General features: G+C 42.5%; 1 protein-coding gene across 1 annotated transcript in view; it reads left to right on the top strand.

Moving 5' to 3' along the window:
* Positions 1-22,099, top strand: part of myo10l1 (myosin X, like 1) — a 49,988-nt gene that overhangs the window by 4,184 nt on the left and 23,705 nt on the right. The window contains exon 2 of the mRNA XM_039602942.1: positions 7,598-7,696. Within this exon, the coding sequence (XP_039458876.1) occupies positions 7,598-7,696 (99 nt within the window). The remainder of the gene's footprint in view (positions 1-7,597; positions 7,697-22,099) is intronic.

Genomic DNA, 22,099 nt, shown 5'->3' on the forward strand with positions numbered 1-22,099 from the left:
AGAGGATAAGATGAAGGCAGATGATCTGTTGTGGGGACCCCTAATGAGCAGAGGAATGAAGAAGAAAAAAAATATCAGGCATGACTTCAATCGTTACATTTTTTTGTCAGCCCTGGCATTAAAAATACCCACAGGCCATTGGCAGTGTCTTGCAGTTTTTTACTATAGGGATCTAGATATGCAGGGTTTATTCCTCTGACCATGGTTCACCTCTAGAAATGTCGTGAAAATTGCTCCTTTAGATTTTGCATACTCCTAATGACAAGTTGCAAAAATTCTGCACTGTTAATGAAAGCAAATTATCCCTTGATAGAGATCTGCACCAAGAGGTCTTCTTTCAACCCTGCTAAACTTCTTCATTGCTGAAATTTGGTAGTTTTTGTGTAATCATGGTGGCAGATTGATGGGCAAGCAACAATAAAAAAAACAATAAAACACAAGCTTTAACACAGATGAAGGATATTTAAAACTAGTTAAAAACAGTAAAAAAAACCCCCAAAAACTAAACAAAACTGTGAGAACACAACTAACATTTACTGTGTTCTTTGGTAACAGCCTAGTCCTTCATCAAGTTTTCTACAATTTGACTTAGTTTTTGCTTAACAAACATACAAGCTGTGCTGAAAACATTAAAATTAGATCACAACCCCCTTCGCCTGAACATCAACTCCCAGCATCCACCAGTGCCTAGAGGAAAAAGGCTGTTTCCATGGTATCCTGTTTCCACACTGTTGCCGTGGAGTCCTGTTGCCAGGGTGTTAGTGGGGGTGTGACTGTAGTTTAATCCAAGATGTGAGAGAATGTGATAATTAGCACAGAGCTCAAAGAGGATTTGTACTGTACATACACACACACTTGCTCCTGGTTTGTAATTTAACAGCAGACCTTGATCCAGTTTACCTTTGGAAAATCATGTTTGTTTTGGAATTAAGCTGTCCAAGGCTTCAGATATTCCTAAAATAACAGCTATGCAGCCAAGCAGGAAATAAAGGGCACTTATGTTCTTAAAACTCATTGCATTTCTGTATCTGCTGTCCAGTAGTTATATGGACTGCAGGTTAAATCCATGACCTAAAGACTTTTCTGCATAAGTGCCTTTGCCATCCTAGTTGGATGGACACAGGGGGATAGAAATCAGGCACTTTGTTAATTGTAAAAAGTTTTGAAAAGGAATCACGTAGAGGTAATTTCTAAACCATACTTTAAAAAATCCAAAGCAACTATGGGAATGTTGGTTTCTTTCTTTTTAACTCTTTCCCCGTAAGATTGTTTTGAACTTAGCAGCCACTCACGTGTCGTCAATCATCCAAGATCCCCTAGAAAAATGTAGCTCTATAAAGATATATACATATACACTACATTAAAAATGCAGGCGTCCTGGTAGACTGTCATATAATGGGAAAACACTCAGTGCTGAAGTATTTTCCATTGGTGGAGATGGTGTTAGTAACCAGGACTGATGTTGTTATACACAGATCCGTCATAGTTAAAATGGTTTCTAACGCCCAAGCGATCTAAGATTTTTAAGACCAATGCTGATACTGATATTTGGTGATTTAAAAATCTGATATTCTGATATATTACCCACTGTGTTTTTCTTTCAGCTGCACAAAACCCAAACAGATTTCTGTAACCTTTGTTATGTGTGTTAATGCTTCGAGTTATTTGTGCTCTGCTCAGATCAGTTATGTTTGTCAGTTGCTGTCTTTGCGCCGTTCCAAATGCATGTTGGCATCAGGCAAGTGGACAAACTATGCAATGTTAATCCTCTTAACAACGTTGAATGGTGTTTCTCACCTGTCTTATTTATTGTTTGTATTTTCATTTGTCAGCTGTAACAAATGCCAACACTAATAGAGCTTATAGTAGCTAATATTGTAAAATTTATCAGTCTTGTGATACATTGACCTGGCTTTAATGGTTTCAATGCTCATTATCCTCAATGCTTATGTAGGTGCCAACATAGATAAGTCCCACTGCCGCCCCCAATTGCTAAAGAGCAATGGCAACAAAAGATGGCTGAAACTACAGAATGTAGACCGCTGACATATTATGTTCTCAAATGCATAGAAAATATGGCTTTTTCAAGATTTTCACTAAAAAGCAAAAGGAAAGAATCAAGACACCTGAGTGATCAGGAAACTACATCTGAACATATAAGCTTCTAGATAAAGAGGAGGGAATTCTTCCATTTTCTGCAAGAGTGACTACATGTGACCACCCCACATGAGTGGTCACATGAGGTAAAGTTTGACCACTCATGTAACAATTTGTTACCTTATGCTATAAGGTGTCCTCCAAGGATCGATTCTTGGACCCTTATTTCATTTGTACATGCTTTCTCGAAATGAAATCTTTCAAAAGTACAGGGAGACTTATAATATCTATGCAGATGACACCCATATTTCTTTAGCTCTCTCCCGAAACACCTTTGGAGATTCATTAAAACTCCCCCTAAAAAGGGATTTTGTTGACAACTGATATCCCATACCACTAACTTAACGTTAAATCTCATATTTAACGTTAGTTTTAAGCTTTGTTTCTTACAAATAATAAAAAAGATAAAAAATTAATAATTATAATTAAAATAATGATGCCCATGCAACATTCCAAAAAATGACCTGGAGTCATTTTATAAAACCTAAATTAAAAGACACTCATTGTATATGACTATGGATAAATTAATATACTCTTAATGTTTTTTGCTGTGATCATGTTTCAGTTTACGCTCAGATGTTTATTTATACCTGCAGTGTTGAATCTGCACTGCAATCCCTTTTAACGGCAGATGTACAGGCCAGTGACACCCACTAGCCCACATGCACATAAGCATACACACAGACACACCAACATGCACAGACCGCACGGATAAACACATGCTGTTGCTCTCCTTCCAGCAGCCATAATCTGCTAAAAGCCTCGCTGTCCTGATTGTATTATCACCTTTAATGGAATATTACTGACACAGTTTAGGTCTCCGACACAGGCAGCGCTGCGCTAAGACGACAGATCAGAATGCTTTTTGCGAGGAAAAGGGCAATAGAAGGTGTCTCTCCAATTCACACACAAATTTACTACATATTTGTGATAATCCTACTTTCTAGGATTTTCTGCTGCTCTTTGTTTTGTGCTCTCTGCCTCATATTGACAGTGTACTCTTTTCACAATGTTATGGTGAAAAATAAAAACCACTTTTTACAAGCTCACAGGATGTCCCCTCTTGGAGTGGGCTCTTACCACTCATGTAAGAGTTAATATTACCTTATTTGACAAATATCTGTGCTTTTTATAGTATTTCTGGCTATTTTTCAGTAGTTCTCTCTAAAAAAACAAACAAACTCTTTGGGGTTGCCAAAAATTCTCAAGTAGAAGGAAGCAATTGAAACACATTGTGCCGATCAGCCTAACTATATATAGTGATACAGGGTTAAATTAATTAACTGTTAATAACTTAACCTCGACTCTGAGTACTAACTACAGTTAACTGAAGATTTGTCACATTATTTAACAAAATCACAGAGGACCAGGCCATAAGTCGTCCCTTCATCCTGGAGCCTAATAAAAATTACTACCTGATGCTTGTGATTAGAAAGGGATTGACAGTTTTTACGAATACAGATACACAAAAAAGACAGATACACACATTAAAAACTACTGCATACCCGTCTAAAGATTCTGCTTGGTCCCCCCATCTCCATGCTGGTCTTTAGTTTTCCTTTTATTTGCTGCTGAGTGGTCATCTGCTCTTGGCATCATTTAATAATTCGTATCTCGTTTCTGTCATTTTGTGTCTTCTTCAACCTTTTGTTACTCACTTTGCTGTTTTCCTGCCCTCGTCTTCATTGTCCCCATTTTCCCCATTTGTCTGCCCTCTCTGTCTGTCTCCTCTCCTCTGTTGTCCTTTCAGTTTATTACACCGAGTTTGTCAGACGTCACTTTGCCCCGCAGTGACTCCTCTCCTTCTTTAAGCTGTCATTTATTTATGGGTAGTTTGACTTTCTATCTCACCTTTTTTCGATTGTCATCTTTTAAGTCTTGTAGCTTTTGGTCAAAGTCAAAGTCTGACTGTCAGTGTGTCCAGTTTGAACATCTACAAGAAGCAATGGAACAATTTTCAGTGTCCTGATATTCAGTTTCCTCTGAAGGTGGACCAGTCCAATATTATTATAAGTCTCACTTAAACTTTGTATTTTAAATGAGCTAAACATTAAATTGCTAATACCAACATGTGCAACATGTAAGCATTTAATAATGCCACCATCAGGACCAAAAGTGTCTGTTGAGAAGGTTAGCGAGGGCTCATTAGTGTATGGAAAACATGCACAGCTCATGAGTATGCTTACATAAAGTATTTTATGGTGCTTTTACAAGCCAAAATCATGCATGATTTAAAATCCCCTTCCTGTGTCCCTCAGAACGTCTCCCAGCTCTGCAGCTATTTTTAGATCACTCCCTCTAAGTCCTGTTCTGACCACAAAAAATGATATACCAAAAAACCAAAAAAGCAGCACTAATGGTAGAAGTCCAGAAATGCACAAAAAACAATCTTTAAAGGGTGGAGTCATGAAACATGTTGTCCACAGTTGACCCTTTGTTGCTACACTCCATGAGAAGAGCCTTGATTATATGGCACAGGGGTCCATGTAATTGCCTGAACAGACAAAAGGGCCTCTATCAAACATACGTATAGCTGAGCGCTCATTGGATATGTCTAAATTTCTATCTAAATGTCTGACTTTAATCTCTGAATTGTGATTTTTCTCAGAAGAGGATTAAGGCCAGAATTCTGATAAGAATAATTCACAAGTTGAAAAAGTGTTGTGTTCAATCAATCAGTTGTGAATAAAAAAGAAAAAGATTTGGGGCTCACGGAAGAAAAAAACACACTCATGTATTAGCCATCATCATCATCATCATCATCATCATCATCATACATATCCTAGCCGTACTTGAAATTATGCTGCTGTATTTCTGTCATAGCATTCCACGGGAAAGATGTCTCGCTATTGTTTTAGCGTTTCCTGTTGGTTATAGAGTCGGATGTAAGAGTTGAGGGCAGAGGTCATCTCTGAGGGTAAAGTGACAATTGACGCTTAATGGAGCTTGACGAAAAGGTAATGGGGCGGGGCCTGGGGCCTGTTTGACTGTGGTTTGGTTTGAATTTCATGGAGCAGAGAAACAATGCGAAGCATAGTGTTAAAGGCGATGTTACAGCCGTAGATATTAGGTCACAGAAAGGTTTGGTGTTTGTTGTCATGCATGGCTATTTCTGTCTGTCTGGGGCAGTAATAGATGGGAGGAGGGGAGGAGGACACAAACAGGAGGAGGAGAGGATGAGTCTGAGTGGAGGCTTTGGTGCTGGCAGGTCATTTATAACCCTCTGTCTCCCCTTAGTTTGCCCATGAGATTGCATATCGATCTGGGACTGGAGACCAATTTGCTTAAAGAGGAGACAGAGAGAGAGAGTCAGAAAGCAGAAACATTCATCGCTTTCTGGTTCACACAAGCTGAGTTTATGTCTGTATGAGATATAAACTCAGCCTACACAATGACTGTGCTTCAGGGCAGATGCAACAGCACCAGTATTTGAAGTTTAAGTCACCTCAAAGGCCAATTTATTAGCTAAAACATGTAGTGGAGTACCAGTGAACTGTGAGTAGGTCATCAGGTCATAATAATGTCTCAGTGCGGTGGAATCTGACAGGAAAAAAGACAGTTGATAAAGAGGAGCAACGAGGCAGCTATATATAGAGAGAGTTGCTGTGCAAAGAACAGTGAAGGAAACCTTTTTGCAGACTAGTGCAGAAGATGAACTATAGATGGGTTTATGTTTTGCAAAAGCCAACAGTCTTAAAGTCTGTTTTCAGATGGATTCAGACATTTTATCCCCTAAGCCTCACCTTAAGCAACCCATTTGTGTGCATAAGTAACACACTGTATTGGTGTGTGACTGGTTTCTGCCTGGTTAGCTCCATAGCCCGAGGCATGACTGGGTTTCTGTTATTATCCGTGTGCATATGTGTGGCACTGAGGGATTGAAAGAACCCAAAAGGAGAGAGTGGGAGTGAGGGAAGAGGAAACAGAAAGTGATAAAGGTTGTCAGGGGATGCTTGGGGCTGTGGGACCATCTGTTGCTAAAACAATTCTTTTCCATTTGTCTTCTGCTGCTCACGTCATTCATATGCACACATCTGCTGGTCCACTGAGCCTTTTAGGACTCACGCCTCTGCTTAGGATTTAGACTGGAGCGCTTATGCCACGAAACTTTGCTCTAACTACAAGAAAATTCATACATTATGGATAACACCGCCACTTAAAAGGTGGACTTTTTAAGTCTTTAACATCAACAAGAATGCAGTGTATGTGATTCAAACACCCACAAACATCACCATCATTATGACTAATTTGTCAGAAATAGTGAAAAAAGTCACACATTCCACATGTGAGAGCACAATGTAGACAGTAAATAGTTTAAATTAATTTCAGTGCACAAAATTCAGCTCTCTAGTGAGATTTTCTCCTTAACAAACTACAGTACTGTGTGTTTTCTCTGTTGACAGAGTAACCTTTTATTTTAACCTCCTCTGTTTTGAATTCAAACAGTTAACAGAGTAGAGAGAATAGTAGTCGTATTCAGCTGTAAGCACATTTTAAGTATTTATTGATGTAAAGTGTTTTTCATTAATAGCTTCTTGTCTGAGGATATATTTTATACTGTAGTAACACAACACCAGCCTCCAGCAGGCTCCCCGTGGTTGGAGTTATAGTCGTTAATAAAATAAGCAACGTTTTTTATTCAAGTATTGTTTTGATTACATTTGACACCACTTCTTGGACCTGTTTTAGAGGCAGTGCTTGGGTAAACTCTCAAGAGATTCAGTTTTGTTGCAACACTTTAAGCTAAACTGTACAAGTGAACGTATGGGGCAGCTTCTCTTTTTCCAGCACTTCAGTCGCTCCATTGACTCATCTGTCCTCTGTTACACTGTCCTTCTGTTTATGGGTTTCAGGTCAGAGGTCAGTGACTCTGTGAAGGAGGGCTTTGTCTGTTTAGAAAGGTTTTAGGAAGAGCACACTTCCTCTGAACACAAATGAACTCCTTGCACAAAAAGATAAAGACACCAACTGCAAGCGCTCCTGCTTCACCATGTTAGAAAGTAGGTGTGGATACTAATTGGATGCAATTCTAGCTTGAAAAACTAGGTTTAAAACAAAATGTACATATTGTACATCTGAGCAAAGCCAAACTATGCTTTGAAGTCACTCAAAGCATAAATAATTATCCACTTACATCAATACAGTTTATCCAGGTGAATTTTAGCCTGGCAACAAGATTTAGTGGTTACACATTTCCCTAACAAGTGAAAGATTTCCAGTTTGATTCCAAGATGCATGAGGAGATATAAATCCCTTTGGGGTTGCATCAAGAAGAGCATCTGCTGGAAAAATATGCCAAATCAATCATGCAGCTGTGGTGACCCCTTGTGAATAAGGGAGCTGACCAAAGTAGCTAAAAAGATGAATTATTTAAAATCTCACCTGTTTAGGGTTGCAGTTATTGGCTGCTTAACATCTGTGATTTGTGTGCTTGTTACAGGGTGCCCGCGTTTGGGTCAGGGAGAAGGAGCAGCTGCTTCCAGCCACCGTCAACTCCTGTGGAGATGGAACCCTTGTGGTCACAACAGATTATGGGGAGGTATGAAACGCACACTTTGCACGACTGTCTTTCTGATCTCTTTTGCCTTCAACACTGTGATGAGTGAGCAAAAGTCCCATTAGGACCCTCCATATACAACCATGCATTACACCGCTCATCATCGACGTGAAGGTGAAGCAGCCGTGTAGGTACATCCTCTCCTGTGCTGATCAATACAAACTGCTGGTCGTGATGTTCCACTTTCCCTGCCCCAGTTTCTTCCTCCTCTTCCTCTTCCTCCGCCTTCTCCTCCTCATACATATTCAAAATTCATCTCTGGATCGCTGACACACATTCTGCTATCAGAGGAGAGCCAGAATAGATAGAAGGCATTATGGGAGTGTAGATGAAAACGGTCAGATGTAAGGATGGGGTAGCCTGCAGCTGTTCTAAAAAACAAAACAAAAAAAACAACCTCAACCTTTTAATGCCACGGACACTGCCAAAATAATGGAATTGAATGTTTAAATCTCATTATAAATGTGTGTGTGTGTGTGTGTCTGTGCTCATCTAATCTGTATTAGATCAAGGACAAGCACACATTGCTGTTTGGATTTAATATGTTTTCACACACACACACAGACACACACTCTCCCATTGCTCTCCATTTAAAGATGGAGGTAATAATAGAATTGTTTATTCCTTCCAAAATCAAGAGTCTTAATCCTTTTCCAGCACAGTAGATGTACAGTAAAGATGTACAATGAATTCATGCTTTTGAAGTTGTTCCACTTCTGATCTAACTACTTCAGTGTTCCTGTTCAGTGGCCCAGGAGAGACAGACAGGGATTTCCCAAAATAGAGGACCAGTTATAGGAGCAGGCATTCTCTTTGCTCTGGATTATGAATGTCCTTAACCTCTCCAAAGCCCCATCCATCTCTCTGCCCTCCCTCTCTGCTAGATGATGGTGTTTAAATGTTGGCTCTGCAGGAGGTGGTGAATATTTGATGGAGAATCAGCAGGATGGTGGGGTTATACCCCACAACAACAGGATCTGACCCATGAAAACAGTCCCACGGTCCCCATTCATTCAGTCCCACTGCTCTGCACCGTGTTCCCCTGCTCAGAAATAAATGTTTGCAGAGCACAGTGAATCCTAACTTTGTTTGTTTTGAAGGTAAAGAAAATTACACCATTTGGCAGGTTTATAATTTTTATTTTGCTATTTTATACTTGCCATCAAGTTACCCTTTAACAGTGAAACACTTGTTAGTTTAGTTAGTGGCATGGAACACAACCCCCCCTCCAAATGTGAGCCTACAGTATAAAGAAGCCTACAGGTGAGTTAGGGTTTATCTCTACACTGTATGCATACCGCACACTGAGGGCAGTGAACCCCAGGAAGGCCGCCGGACCAGATGGGGTAACCGCAAAGGTCCTAAAAGAGTGTGCAGACCAGCTGGCTGGGGTCTTCACTAAGATCTTCAACACTTCACTGTCCCAGTCCTGCATCCCACCGTGCCTAAAGTCAGCCACAATTGTCCCACTGCCAAAGCGTACTAACATTAGCAGCCTCAACGACTACCGACCAGTTGCTCTAACACCTGTTATAATGAAGTGCTTTGAGAAACTGGTCCGACGTCACATCATGTCCTGCCTGCCACCCAACCTCGACCCACTCCAGTTCGCATACAGAGCTAACAGATCAACTGAAGATGCCATTGCTACAACGCTCCACACCACCATCTCTCACCTGGAAGTGCAGGGCCGTTACGCCAGGCTGCTCTTTGTTGACTTTAGCTCTGCTTTCAATATGATACTCCCGGACAGACTAATAGTTAAACTGCTGGAAATCGGACTTCCTTCTACCACCTGCCGCTGGATCAGAGACTTCCTGTCAGACCGTGTACAGAGAGTTAGAGTGGGGCCTCATCTTTCCTCAGCCCTCAGCCTCAACACCGGCTCTCCACAAGGCTGTGTACTGAGTCCCCTACTGTACACTCTGTACACACATGACTGTGTTAGTACCCACCCAGACAACGCAGTCATCAAGTTTGCAGATGATACCACCGTGGTGGGGCTCATCTCTGGGGAGATGAGACGGCGTACAGAGCTGAAGTTCAGAGGCTGTCAGATTGGTGTGTAGATAACAACCTGGACCTCAATACCACCAAGACAAAAGAACTGGTAGTTGACTTCAGAAGGAGGAAGTCCGAGCTGCAGCCTGTCAGCATCAACGGGAGTGCGTGGAAAGGGTCTCCAGTTTCAAGTTTCTGGGTGTGCACATAGACACAGACCTCCAATGGAGCTCTAACACCTCTGCGGTCTTAAAGAAGGCCCAACAGCGTCTCCACTTTCTGAGAATCCTCAGAAAATGGACCTGAAGAAGGAGCTGCTGACCGTCTTCTACCGCTGCTCCATTGAAAGTGTGCTGACATATTGCATCGGTGTATGGTTCTCCAGCTGCACCACAGCACACAGAAAGGCACTCCAGAGGGTCATCAATATGGCCCAAAATATCATTGGACATCCTCTTCCCTCCCTGAAGGACCTGTACAGCACTCGCTGTCTCAAGAGGGCACGCAGCATCCTACGAGACTGTACACACCCAGGACATCGGGTGTTTAAGCTGCTGCCGTCTGGCAGGAGGTTCAGGCTGCTGAGGTCCCGAACAAACAGACTCAAGGACAGCTTTTACAACAGGGCAATAGCCCTAATCAATGCAAATAGCTGACCTGATTGGCTACCTGCCTGGACTTTTTTTTAGGGGGAGGTAACAATGTTTAAAACAATAACAATAATAATATTTATATTTATAACAAGGTGCAATAATAATTAATGTGCAATAATAACAGTGTGCAATACACATAACACTTATTCTTCTTTTTTATTTCTAAGTTAATATACTGTGTTGTGTTGTTTGTGTTGCGTTGTGATGTGTCATATCGTGTCGTGTTGTGTTATATGTAGTGCCGACGTAGGACAGTTTTTCCAATTTCATTGTACTACTGTACTATGTATGACTGTGCAATGACAATAAAGAATTATCTTATCTTATCTTATCTTATAAAAATATTGGACCACCTACACATTACACCTACAGGAGCAGCTAAGCCATGGAAACTGATGACATGAAGCTCGTGGAGCACAGTTTTTGTGCTGATATTAATGCCAGAGGATGTTTGGAAGTCAACAGACAGTTGATGGACTTTATGCACTGCGCACCTCAGTGACCTGTAAACTTTATGTGGTCTGCCTGTGGTTCCTTAATGCTTCCATTTTTCAATAACACAGCTTAGAGTTGATCATGGAGGATCTCTGAATATAAAGATTAAAGCATGTGGCCCACTACTTATGTTCCTGTATATGGTCAGTGATACTTCTCAATGGTCTTTGGTGTAAAAACCATAGCAACAATAGGTCTTTTCAACTGTTATGAAAGCTAGAAACCCCATGAAAACAAACTACAGCCGTACACTAAGCTGAAGACATAATAGAGTTATAAAAATCTCATAATGCAATAAACTCAAAGGGCTCAAATAACTCTGATGTAAGTCGACATGAAGTGTTTAATGCGAGCATTCACTGAAGCCTTCTCTCCACGTATTGGTATTATATTGATTTGAGAAAACCACAACCTTTCTCACTTTTGCAGAGGAATACATGAAACAACCTAGAGGGTTATTATTATTTGTTCACACTTTTGCAGTCTTTAATTACATCATCTTGTTGTGTGTTATTTTTCTGCAGTGATTTAATGGAACAGCGCCTTTAGCTGTTCATCTCAATAAACCGACTCCTCATGTAACTGTGGTGATTAGAAACACCGGCAGCAGGGGATAGCACTTTCATCACAGCTCGAAGAGTTTACACATTCTTCCTGTGGCTGTGTGAGCTTCCTCCCGCAGTCTAAAGACATGCAGGTCAGGTTAACTGGTGATTCTAAATTGGCGACAGCTTTAATGTGAAACATTTAAGGTGCTGTATCAATGTTTATGTGAGTGAATGTGGATTGGTAAAGCACTATTATTGGTCCAAATAACTGTTTATTCCAGTTTCAAATTTTGATGATTCTCTAGTTAATGCTTCCAAAGAGCCAGACTGTTGTAAATTTGTAAAGCGGTCTCGAGCAATAGTTCTCCAGTTTTAAACAGTAACTTTGAGCACTTTGTTATTAGCAGCCTGTCACAAAACAAATCTGTTCTCATTTCTTTAGTTGAATCTATGTAGACCAAAGACAACACAGTTTAAAACACATAAAATAGTGTTTTAACTCCAACAATGTGGTTCCAAAAGGGCCAAAAAAACTTTGCATAGCTCATATCTTGAAGCAATATTAGTCATGGTTTGGCCTCCCCTGAACCTTCGCCTCAAAATTATTGAAGGAGTCTAGGATCATATTGAAAGAGAACAGAATAAAAGCCGGGATGGCTGTAGCTCAGTAGAGCAGGTCATCTACTGATCAGAAGGTTGGTGGTTCGATCCCTGGCTTCTCCAGTCTGCATGCCAAGTATCCTTGGGTAAGATACTAACCCCAAATTACTCTCCGATGCGTTCATTGGAGTATGAATGTGTATGAATTAGGAATTGTTAGGAAGCACTAAGAAACTTAGAAGACAGTGCTGGTGTGAACAGGTGTGATTGGGTGAATGTGTTGAGTACACCGGGAGTATAAGAATCAGTCCATTTAACATTTAGCCAACATCAAAAGAGCTTTGAATAGTCCTTCAAGAAGACTGGAGAACTATTCCTGAAAACTCATTTGACTTTCTTGAATTTGCAGTATCATCCCATCTCTCACCTCATGACAAACTCATGACCATAACTGAGGGTTAGAGCTAAGCCAATCCAAATGGACTGATAAAAAACATCCACCTTTTCCTTTAAGTCTGAATAGCTTTCTTGGTAGAGAACATGATAACGTTAGGCCACATAAGACAAAAAATTAATGAACCTTTGGGGAAACTGGGTAATTAAAAAAATGGGTAGATAAAACATACAGCAAATAGATAGTATTATCAGTATTAGAGTGTTTTAACTAGTTGCAATTGATTTCAAAGAGCTCCCATTGGCATTCCGAATATCCCGTTAGTTTGTGTTTGATATGATTAAAGGGCTCCTACCTACATATTCTTTAGTGGGGATGTTACATTTTCTGCCTCCACTGGGCACCTTTACCATACACTTATATAGCACACACACACGCACGCACACTCAGGTTACGTTTGCGATGATTTATGGACTGTGTGTGCTGTGTGACCTGGATTTCAGTAGCTAGCGTGAAAGCTGCAGCGAGAGCTCACGCGAGCACAGAACATGCTGCAGGGATGCAGCACTCCTTGTCCACACACACAACAATTGTATACTTAGAAACACACACATGCACTACTACGCACTACAACTCCTCACTCATACTCGGTCAAATGTGCCTAATTAAAAGTTCAGAAATGTTTGGGCCGATTCGCCACGGAAGAAAGCCAGTGTTGTTGTGTGATCTCCTGACCCACTTCCTCTACTCAGTTTCACATTTCTAACCCTCTGAGGATCCCCATAGTTACACACTTGCTCTGTATAACATAATGAGATTAACATAATTTCACACAAAAATACGGATGAACGCACACACATTGTGCTAAAGTATCTGTCTTACTCACTTGCATTTCGTCTATTCACACCTTTCCAGGCACTGCAGTCTTCTTTATTAGTGCAGGGCAGAGACCCCCTATAGGGTAGTGTGAGTGCCAAACTTTAAAGGAGGATTTTTACTCAGTCCAGTTGATTGGAACATGTTCAGTGCTAATTCTGGCTCTGTGGAATAAAGTGTTGTTTTAAGACAGGGCAAATTTATTCATCAGTGACTCAAGTTTACTTGGATTTTATAATAGTCACCTAGTACAATAATCGTCTCCATGGGTGTTGGCTCTGTCTTATGTTTGATGCCAGTTGCAAAACTGTTCAGCTGGCGATCATGGCAAATTATTATTGAAGGCATGTTAGCATAGTGATGCTAATGTTAGCGTCACTGCTCAGAATCCCTAGTTTCTAAATGTGGTTCACAAATTACAATCACATGCTTCACACATTTTTAGTGTTTCCTCTTCAAACTCAAATCCTATTTTTCCTTAAAAAGTAATGCAGTACATTATTTAATTACTTGCAGGAGAAAGTTTGTTACATTACCCCTTACCTTATTTTCTCGTTGCTCCATAAAATGACCTGAAAAATATTTAACGTTAAACCTTAACCTACAGTCCTATACACCAACACATTGTTACAAATCCCACTTATGTGATCTTTCTTGTAGTTTGTTACGTATGAACACAAAGCTGACATCACAAAACAACGATGAAAACCAGCACACTGAGACTTCCACTGCGATTCTACTTTAGCAGAACGAACAAGAAGAAACGAAGGCTCCAAGCCTGACTGATCATCTCTGCTTTTGTTACCTGTTGAACTTCTGGCTGTTGGGCCGTGGTCGGCATTCACTCAGCTTCATCATCACTCTGTGTTCTTGGTTAGTTTTGTGTTAGCATGCTGTCTTTGCAGGGGCTTGCAAAGAACTGAAGTTCTGCTAGCAGCATAATGTTTCTGCTTCTGATATAGTTTGCTAAAAGTAATGTCAAATATGTCCACTCCTGAAAAGTTGTAGTCTGCTACACCATTTTCCTTTTCCCCCACATGAACTGAAATCAGCTAACTGTAGCACAGAAAGAAAAAAGCTTGTTATCCACCTGCTGTACAGATAACTGAAGAACCTTTGTAAAGCAAGTAACAACGTAATGCAGTTACTGAATTAAGTCCATTAACATGTTCCTTAAAAATGTAACATGTTTACAGTAATGTGAAAGCAAAACCAGTCATTATAAAGTAATGCATTACACCCAATACTGTCTTGACTCATACCCGAGCAAATCAATGTTGTCTGTAGTCAGGAATGCTGATAAATGTTTTAAAAATCCTTCTTCATTTTCTGTAGGCTTGATAGTTTTTAGCAAACGAGACCTGCTAAGCACTGCTGGCTGCCGTTGCCCACAGTGTACTTTGATTTCAGTGATCAGATCACACTAAAGACCTCCTCATCGCAACTGCACTCATTTAGATCTGACAGTTCAGATCCAAGGTCAGTGAGGAGACCTGCAGGTGCTGTATGTGATACTAAATCTGCACTGGTGAATAGAGGTCTACAGAATATGTAGGTCACTGTGCTCACAGCTCTCTTCCTCTCTGTCTCTCCATCTTTATCTCCTCGCTGTGGTTGCAGCTAATATGTGAAGTCAGATGAAGAGGCTCGTCTCCTCCGGCTCTCCTCCTCAATCATGCAAAGCAGCTTCAGACATCAGAGAGCTTTACAGAAAGACTCTAAGCACTGCATGTATATGTGTGTGAGCTTAAGAATGTCTTTACATGGCAAAGAAAATGATAAAAGGGAAGAAGTGGTCTGAAAAAGTGAATACTAACCTGTTTTGTCATTTAACTTTCCATTAACATAAAATAAATATATTTTCAGTCTGAGACAGGCTTTCTTTGCAATGAATTTGGTGCAAGTTTTCTTAAAACAATACTACTCAGCCACTTTAGGAAAGTAGTCTTATCAGATAACCATCTTTGTGAATCACAATTTTAAGTCTGGCATCTTCAGCAGAGTGTAGGCTTGAATGTTAGGTGTTGTGAAGTCAGAGAGTACTCAGAGATGGACTAAAACAATTTTTTTCAAATTTTGTGGTGGGATTTTTTGACCACCTCCTCACCAAGTATCATCTCCCATTCTTCCTGTTTTAGTGAAGACAGATAAGAGTTACTTAACCATCCTCTACTTCAGCCTATCTCTGTGTTTTCCTCTCGCTCTTCTTCTGCTCCTGTTCTGGATGATGAATTATTGAATATGAACTATCCCATTTTAGATTCTCTGGGTAGTCAAATTTATCGTGCGTACATCTGCATCACAGCACAGTTTGAGTGTGTTCGTGCCTTTTTTCTTTGTGAGTTAATGTGCAGATAGGCTCCATGCAGAGAATGTCTGTTAAAACCTACCAGAGGGCAATGAAAGAAAACAGACATCTGCAAAATACTTTTCCCCCTCTCTCACATCAGCTGCAGGTTACTTCAGTTACTGACATACTTTCCAAATTTGAAGCATCTCATCTCCCTGAATTACTTGTGAATATCTGCTTTATCTGCCGTTTTTTGGCTTCATAACCAGTTATATGTTGCAGAAAAGTATCCCAGGAGTTTATTTGTTTGGTTATTATTATTTGAAAACTGGAATGCATTACTCTAATTATTAATGTACAGGGTTAATGAGGATATAGTTATGCTTTACCATCACAATCTTTATGTCTTCTGTTAGCTTGTTGTAACAAACCACAGCACAGTGATTGTGGCTTATGTTTGAATATTCTTTCAACCCTGTAGACAGTTTAGTCTTTCAGCTCCATACAAATTAAATAGATATAAAACAACCAGTCTGAACAAATATTAAAAAAAATAGGCTACCGTTTATATACAAGTTGCAGTTTGCTGAAGGGAGTATACTCAAATTTTTACAAAATCCTTGTTAGGTTAAGGCTGTGTGCAGGCAGGAGTGGTGGTAAGGAGGACCCAAAGTGCAGACTCTCGGAGGCAAAAAGGTGAACTCAAAAACAGCTTTAATGCTGAACTCAAAGTAACAAACTTCCAAAGTGCAAAATAAACTCAGGCAAGCAGACAGAAACACACAGCATAGTAAACGGTAGAACGCGACAGAGAGCACAGGAAAACACAGGGCTTAAATACGCAGAGGGAGTAATCAGGGAATGGGCAACAGGAGGGAAACACAGCTGGGGCAAATCAGGACTAACGAGACAAAGAAGCGTAAACTGAACACACTGAGGAAAGACAGAGACCTTCAAAGTAAAACAGGAAACACAACACAGACTGAACTTACAGACAGACTGACTGGACACGGGGATATAGCAACTAAGGATACACAGAGACGCGAACTAGACAAGGGGATACAGCTGACAGGGGAGACAGAGCAACTAGAGACGACAGAGACAAACCATAAGACAGAACTCAAAGAAACCAAAGACTAGAAATTATAAATAATATAACAAACTCAAAAACCCTGGGTCAACGACCCAGGCCTCCTAACAGTACCCCCCATTAAGGGCTGGCTTCCAGACAGCCCAAACCAGAATCACCAAAAACGAAAAACCACCCAACCAGGGTGGGCGGTGGGGGAAACAGGACGGAGGGCTCGAAACAAACCAAACAAGGAGCCAGAAACAAAAAAAAAAAAAAAAAAAAAAAAAAAAAAAAAAAAAAAAAGCGCAAACAACGGAGCCCAGAAAGCAACATAACAAAACACACAGGCGGCCAGGAAAAACAAGTCACACAAAGTTCAGGGGGCCGGCCCGGAGGACGACAGCCCAAGAGTCCAGAAAAAAAGTACAGGAGGCCGGCCGGGCGGGAGGCACCGGCGGCGACGGAGCAGGTCAGGAGGCCGTCCACGACGGCGAGGACGTCTAGTCATTGGCCTGGAAAGCGGCCGGACAGGGCGTGCAGGGCGGGCAGGGCGGGGACGTGCAATCAGAGGCCTGGAAGGAGGCCGGCACTGTCGAGGCGCAGGCGCGGGAGCCGGAGATGTTGGCGCTGCAGGCGACGCTGATGAAGCTGGAGCTGGACCAGGCGACGCTGAAGCCTCGGAGGCCGGACGGGGCGAAGGCAAAGCCGGCGAAGGCGAAGACTCGGAGGCCGGACGGGGCGAAGGTGGCGCTGCAGGCAACGGTGTGGGAGCCGGAGATGGTGGCGCTGCAGGCGACACTGAAGCTGGACCCGGCGACGGCGGAGCTAAAGCTGCTGCTGCTGCTGCTGGCGGCGTGGATGAAGCTGCCGCAGGCGGGGATGCTGCAAGCGACGATGTGGGCGCTGCAGGCGGCGATGTAGGTGGTGGAGATGAAGGCTGGACGGGCCGCTCGGACCCTCCAGCGGAGGCAGAAGGCTGGACGGGCCGCTCGGACCCTCCAGCGGGAACAGAAGGCTGGACGGGCCCCTCGGACCCTCCAGCGGAGGCAGAAGACTGGACGGGCCCCTCGGACCCTCCAGCGGAGGCAGGTTGCTGTGGCTGGACGGGCCCCTCGGACCCTCCAGCAGAGGCAGGTTGCTGTGGCTGGACGGGCCCCTCGGACCCTCCAGCGGGAACAGAAGGCTGGACGGGCCCCTCGGACCCTCCAGCGGGAACAGAAGGCTGGACGGGCCCCTCGGACCCTCCAGCGGGAACAGAAGGCTGGCCTCGGACCCTCCAGCGGGAACAGAAGGCTGGGCCCCTCTCGGACCCTCCAGCGGGAACAGAAGGCTGGGCGGGCCCCTCGGACCCTCCAGCGGGAACAGAAGGCTGGACGGGCCCCTCGGACCCTCCAGCGGAGGCAAACAAAGGCTGGCGCGGCTCTCCAGAACCCCCAGCGGGAACAGAAGGCTGGACGGGCCCCTCGGACCCTCCAGCGGAGATGATCAAAGGCTGGGCAGCTGATGCAAAAAATATACCCCCAGAATAAATAGTCCCATGGCCTGAAGAAACAGAAAAAGTGTCCTTTTCACTCACCACAGCCAGCTGTTTTGACATCCCGAAGTCCGGATGTGGGGTGACACGCCGGTGGCGCGGCCGCCGCTTCCTCCTCGGTGATGGCTCCAATGGGCCGGGCAACTCCAAGTCCGGCAGGCTGGGCAGCACATCTTTCTCCGAGTTGGGTAGGTGAGCAGTAGCAACAGGGGCATGCAGATGAAGCTCATTAAGGAAAAACTCCTGTATGAGTGGGTGAAGTGAGTCCAAAAGCCAGGGGAGACCAGAAACCAGTCGCTGTAGCCGGTTCGCTACAGCACGCTGAAATTCCTCCCCTGGATGATTCAGCCACAGGTCACATAAATTTTCCACTGAATAAATTATATCCTCCCTGAGCTCATCAGACGGGGCGAGTGCTGCTGGGTCCATGTTCTGGTCGCGATCTTCTGTTAGGTTAAGGCTGTGTGCAGGCAGGAGTGGTGGTAAGGAGGACCCAAAGTGCAGACTCTCAGAGGCAAAAAGGTGAACTCAAAAACAGCTTTAATGCTGAACTCAAAGTAACAAACTTCCAAAGTGCAAAATAAACTCAGGCAAGCAGACAGAAACACACAGCATAGTAAACGGTAGAATGCGACAGAGAGCACAGGAAAACACAGGGCTTAAATACGCAGAGGGAGTAATCAGGGAATGGGCAACAGGAGGGAAACACAGCTGGGGCAAATCAGGACTAACGAGACAAAGAAGCGTAAACTGAACACACTGAGAAAAGACAGAGACCTTCAAAGTAAAACAGGAAACACAACACAGACTGAACTTACAGACACAGACTGACTGGACACGGGATATAGCAACTAAGGATACACAGAGACGCTTGAACTAGACAAGGGGATACAGCTGACAGGAGACAGAGCAACTAGAGACGACAGAGACAAACCATAAGACAGAACTCAAAGAAACCAAAGACTAGAAATTATAAATAATATAACAAACTCAAAAACCCTGGGTCAACGACCCAGGCCTCCTAACAATCCTAAAAGGAGATTAGGTGCACGAGTTTAACTCACTGATTTTCCTATTGTAGAGCTTCTTTTTCCAATATTATATGGATGTAAGTGTCCTTAGGGTAAACAGTGCAATCAGTAAACTCCTTCACTTCAGTTTGATGTTTATACTACAGTAAAATTCTGCACATTTACAGATAGAACTCAGCCAGTGTAGAGAATAGGTCAGCTATCTTAATGACACACCGTGAAATGTTAAAATAATGTCACAGCAGCTGCTGAAAAATAAATAAAAGTGCAGCAGTGATGTCAAAGGTTTTAATGCATGTCTATATTTTTTAGTGCTATCCCGCTAACCTGTTATACAGGAAGGTTAGACGTGTATGAGGAAATTGTTAGAATTTATAGAAATATTACAAATCCAGAAGAGCAAAATCAAAGATTATTTTAATACATTTCAAGACTACTGCTGGATATTCCTGTTGGTCAGAGTTATGAAGATAAATGTAAATGTAGCTATGTAAATACAACATGCAGGCATTCATTTGTGTTTCTTCTCTGTTGACTTGGTGTGTTTTTTTTCTTAGTGGTGTGTGTGTGTGTGAAGTCTTATCTTCCCTTCCACTATAATTTACTCTGGATTGCACAGGCGTGCTTGACTTTCTGATTGAAAAGGCTCTCGGTGTGCCTTCATTTACAGACAGGGGTCTCAGATTGAGCCATTTAGGCTTTAAGTGATTATCTGTGAGGGATACACAAACACAGATATACTGGAAAGACTTGCAGTACAAAAAACAAGCTGAAGGAAAACAGTATTGAGCAGAGGAAAAAGGAAAGGAAAACTGCAGTGTGGGGCAGATAGAAGAGAAGGAGGTAAATTAATGAAGAGTGGAACGATAAGAGAGGCGAGATCGGAGGAACAGAGACATGAGAAATGATGGGGGAGGGATAAAAGACGGGTGACTTACAAAGAGAAAGAGAGATGAGAGAGACAGAAGTGATGTTTAAGACATGAAGACATGGAGAACTCCAGAAAAAACAACAACAGTGGGAGATCATGATTTAATAGGATGAGAAAGTAAAGGAAAAAGGTGGGAAGAAAAAGCTTTATGCACTCATGGATCTGGAAATCTTTCAAGAGTATTTTCATCTTTCTATTTTTTTTAAAAAAGGTCCGCCTGTTATATCTGGAATATGGAAAGACTTGTAAATGTGCACAGCTGTCCACATCATGACAAACAAGCACGATGGTCCATCTCATTTCGTAGACAAGCGTGTGTCTAACTCACACATCAGGCAGTGATAACAGCATAACCACACACACTAATACACACACACACACATAGATCAGCTTCAAAGGTTGAAAATAGCAGGAAGTAGCATTAATTAAACCAAGAGAAAACAGATACGGATCAGATATGGATCAACATCATCATTCATTCACAGGGTGGATTTAAGTTCAGTATTCATCCCTGGTCTCCGATGAGCTTTTAAATGTCTGGCTTTTTAGCTCCTAAATGCTCCACTATGATTAGCAGCTGGTTGCTACCTGTGTTGGTCTGTTTGTTCGTGAGCAGGTAGCATAAAGTGAGGCTTTAGAGATTTTTCAGCAGTGCAAAGCGTGAATAGGGAAGAAGTTAGAGCAGTGGGTCCCAAAATCAAAGCAGTGAACTGAAGACTAAAAGGGAAACTGCAGAGATGGTCTTTAGTATCTGCTTAATAACTCAGACATTCAGATAAATATATCATAGATGTTTTCCATCTTCTCGTGTAACTCTCAGCAAGAAAGTAAATTACTTTGAGTTCTTAAATTATAAAATATTAGTAAGTTACACTACGTTATCTGGCCACAATCCTCTTTATCAGCTTCATGCAGCAAGAGGGTCAACACTCAGGCAGTCTTTTCCATGCATACAGCATGCTACAGCACATAACATAAAATAGATCCAATTTAGAACACAGGGCCTTTTAAATGGATGGGGTCACAGTAAAGATGCAGAGCTGTTAGCTGCTCGTGTCATCATACATGAGTCATGCCTTCTATAATGGAGGGTGAGGTATAATTGGGTCATTTCATTTACAGCTCAGTGAGTGCAGAAATGTTACCGACTTCATTAGCATTGCTATACTTTAACTGATGTTTTGGCATTTCAGAGAGAGAAAAGTGGAAACACTGCAGCATATTGCACACAGGTTTCTTTTGTCAGCCACATGCAACAAACAGTTGGCATGGGATGATTTCTTTTGCCCCGAGAGAGTCGTCGGCACGCAACAGCTCTGTGCAGTGCAAGGCAGCGTCACTGGAGTGAAATAGATTTATTTAAGAACAGGATGTCGGAACGCCTACAGCTCACCCTTCTGCCGCTTTCAGCAGACTTCCACCACATCTGTTACAGCAGCAAGCTCACTCAGGGTGGAGGCTGGCTGTGAGACTGAGATGACATATTAACGACCCAATATCGTAAAGGCCGTGGTTTCTATTCTTGGCCGGGCTGATTTCGCTGGAGTGAATGAGCGACCTTTACGCTGAAGTAGAATGACAGCCTGTGTGCGTCTGTGCACCGTGTGCGAGGAAGACGGACGGGGATTGTGGCAGCAGCATCCATGTGCCTGACCTGAATACACACTGAGCTGCATTCACTTGTCATGTCCTTCCAGATCAGATCCATTGCCCTCTCTCATCTTCTCTGCTTCTGTCCTCACGGTGTTCCTCTCTCGGTTCTTTCTCCTCCCCTCCCACAGCCGGCTTCTCCACCCGTTTTGTCCCTTAATTCTCTAGTTGCCATGGCGATGGATGACATAGATGAGATGGGGGGTCTGAGGGGAGCCATGAGGCTCTGTATTCTCACCATGTGGATTTTCATCATGTTGCATCACAATTAGCCTGTTAATGCTAAAAATGGAAAGACATTGGAATGCTG

The sequence above is a fragment of the Oreochromis aureus genome, linkage group 19 (assembly GCF_013358895.1).
Source record: "Oreochromis aureus strain Israel breed Guangdong linkage group 19, ZZ_aureus, whole genome shotgun sequence".
NCBI lineage: Eukaryota > Metazoa > Chordata > Actinopteri > Cichliformes > Cichlidae > Oreochromis > Oreochromis aureus.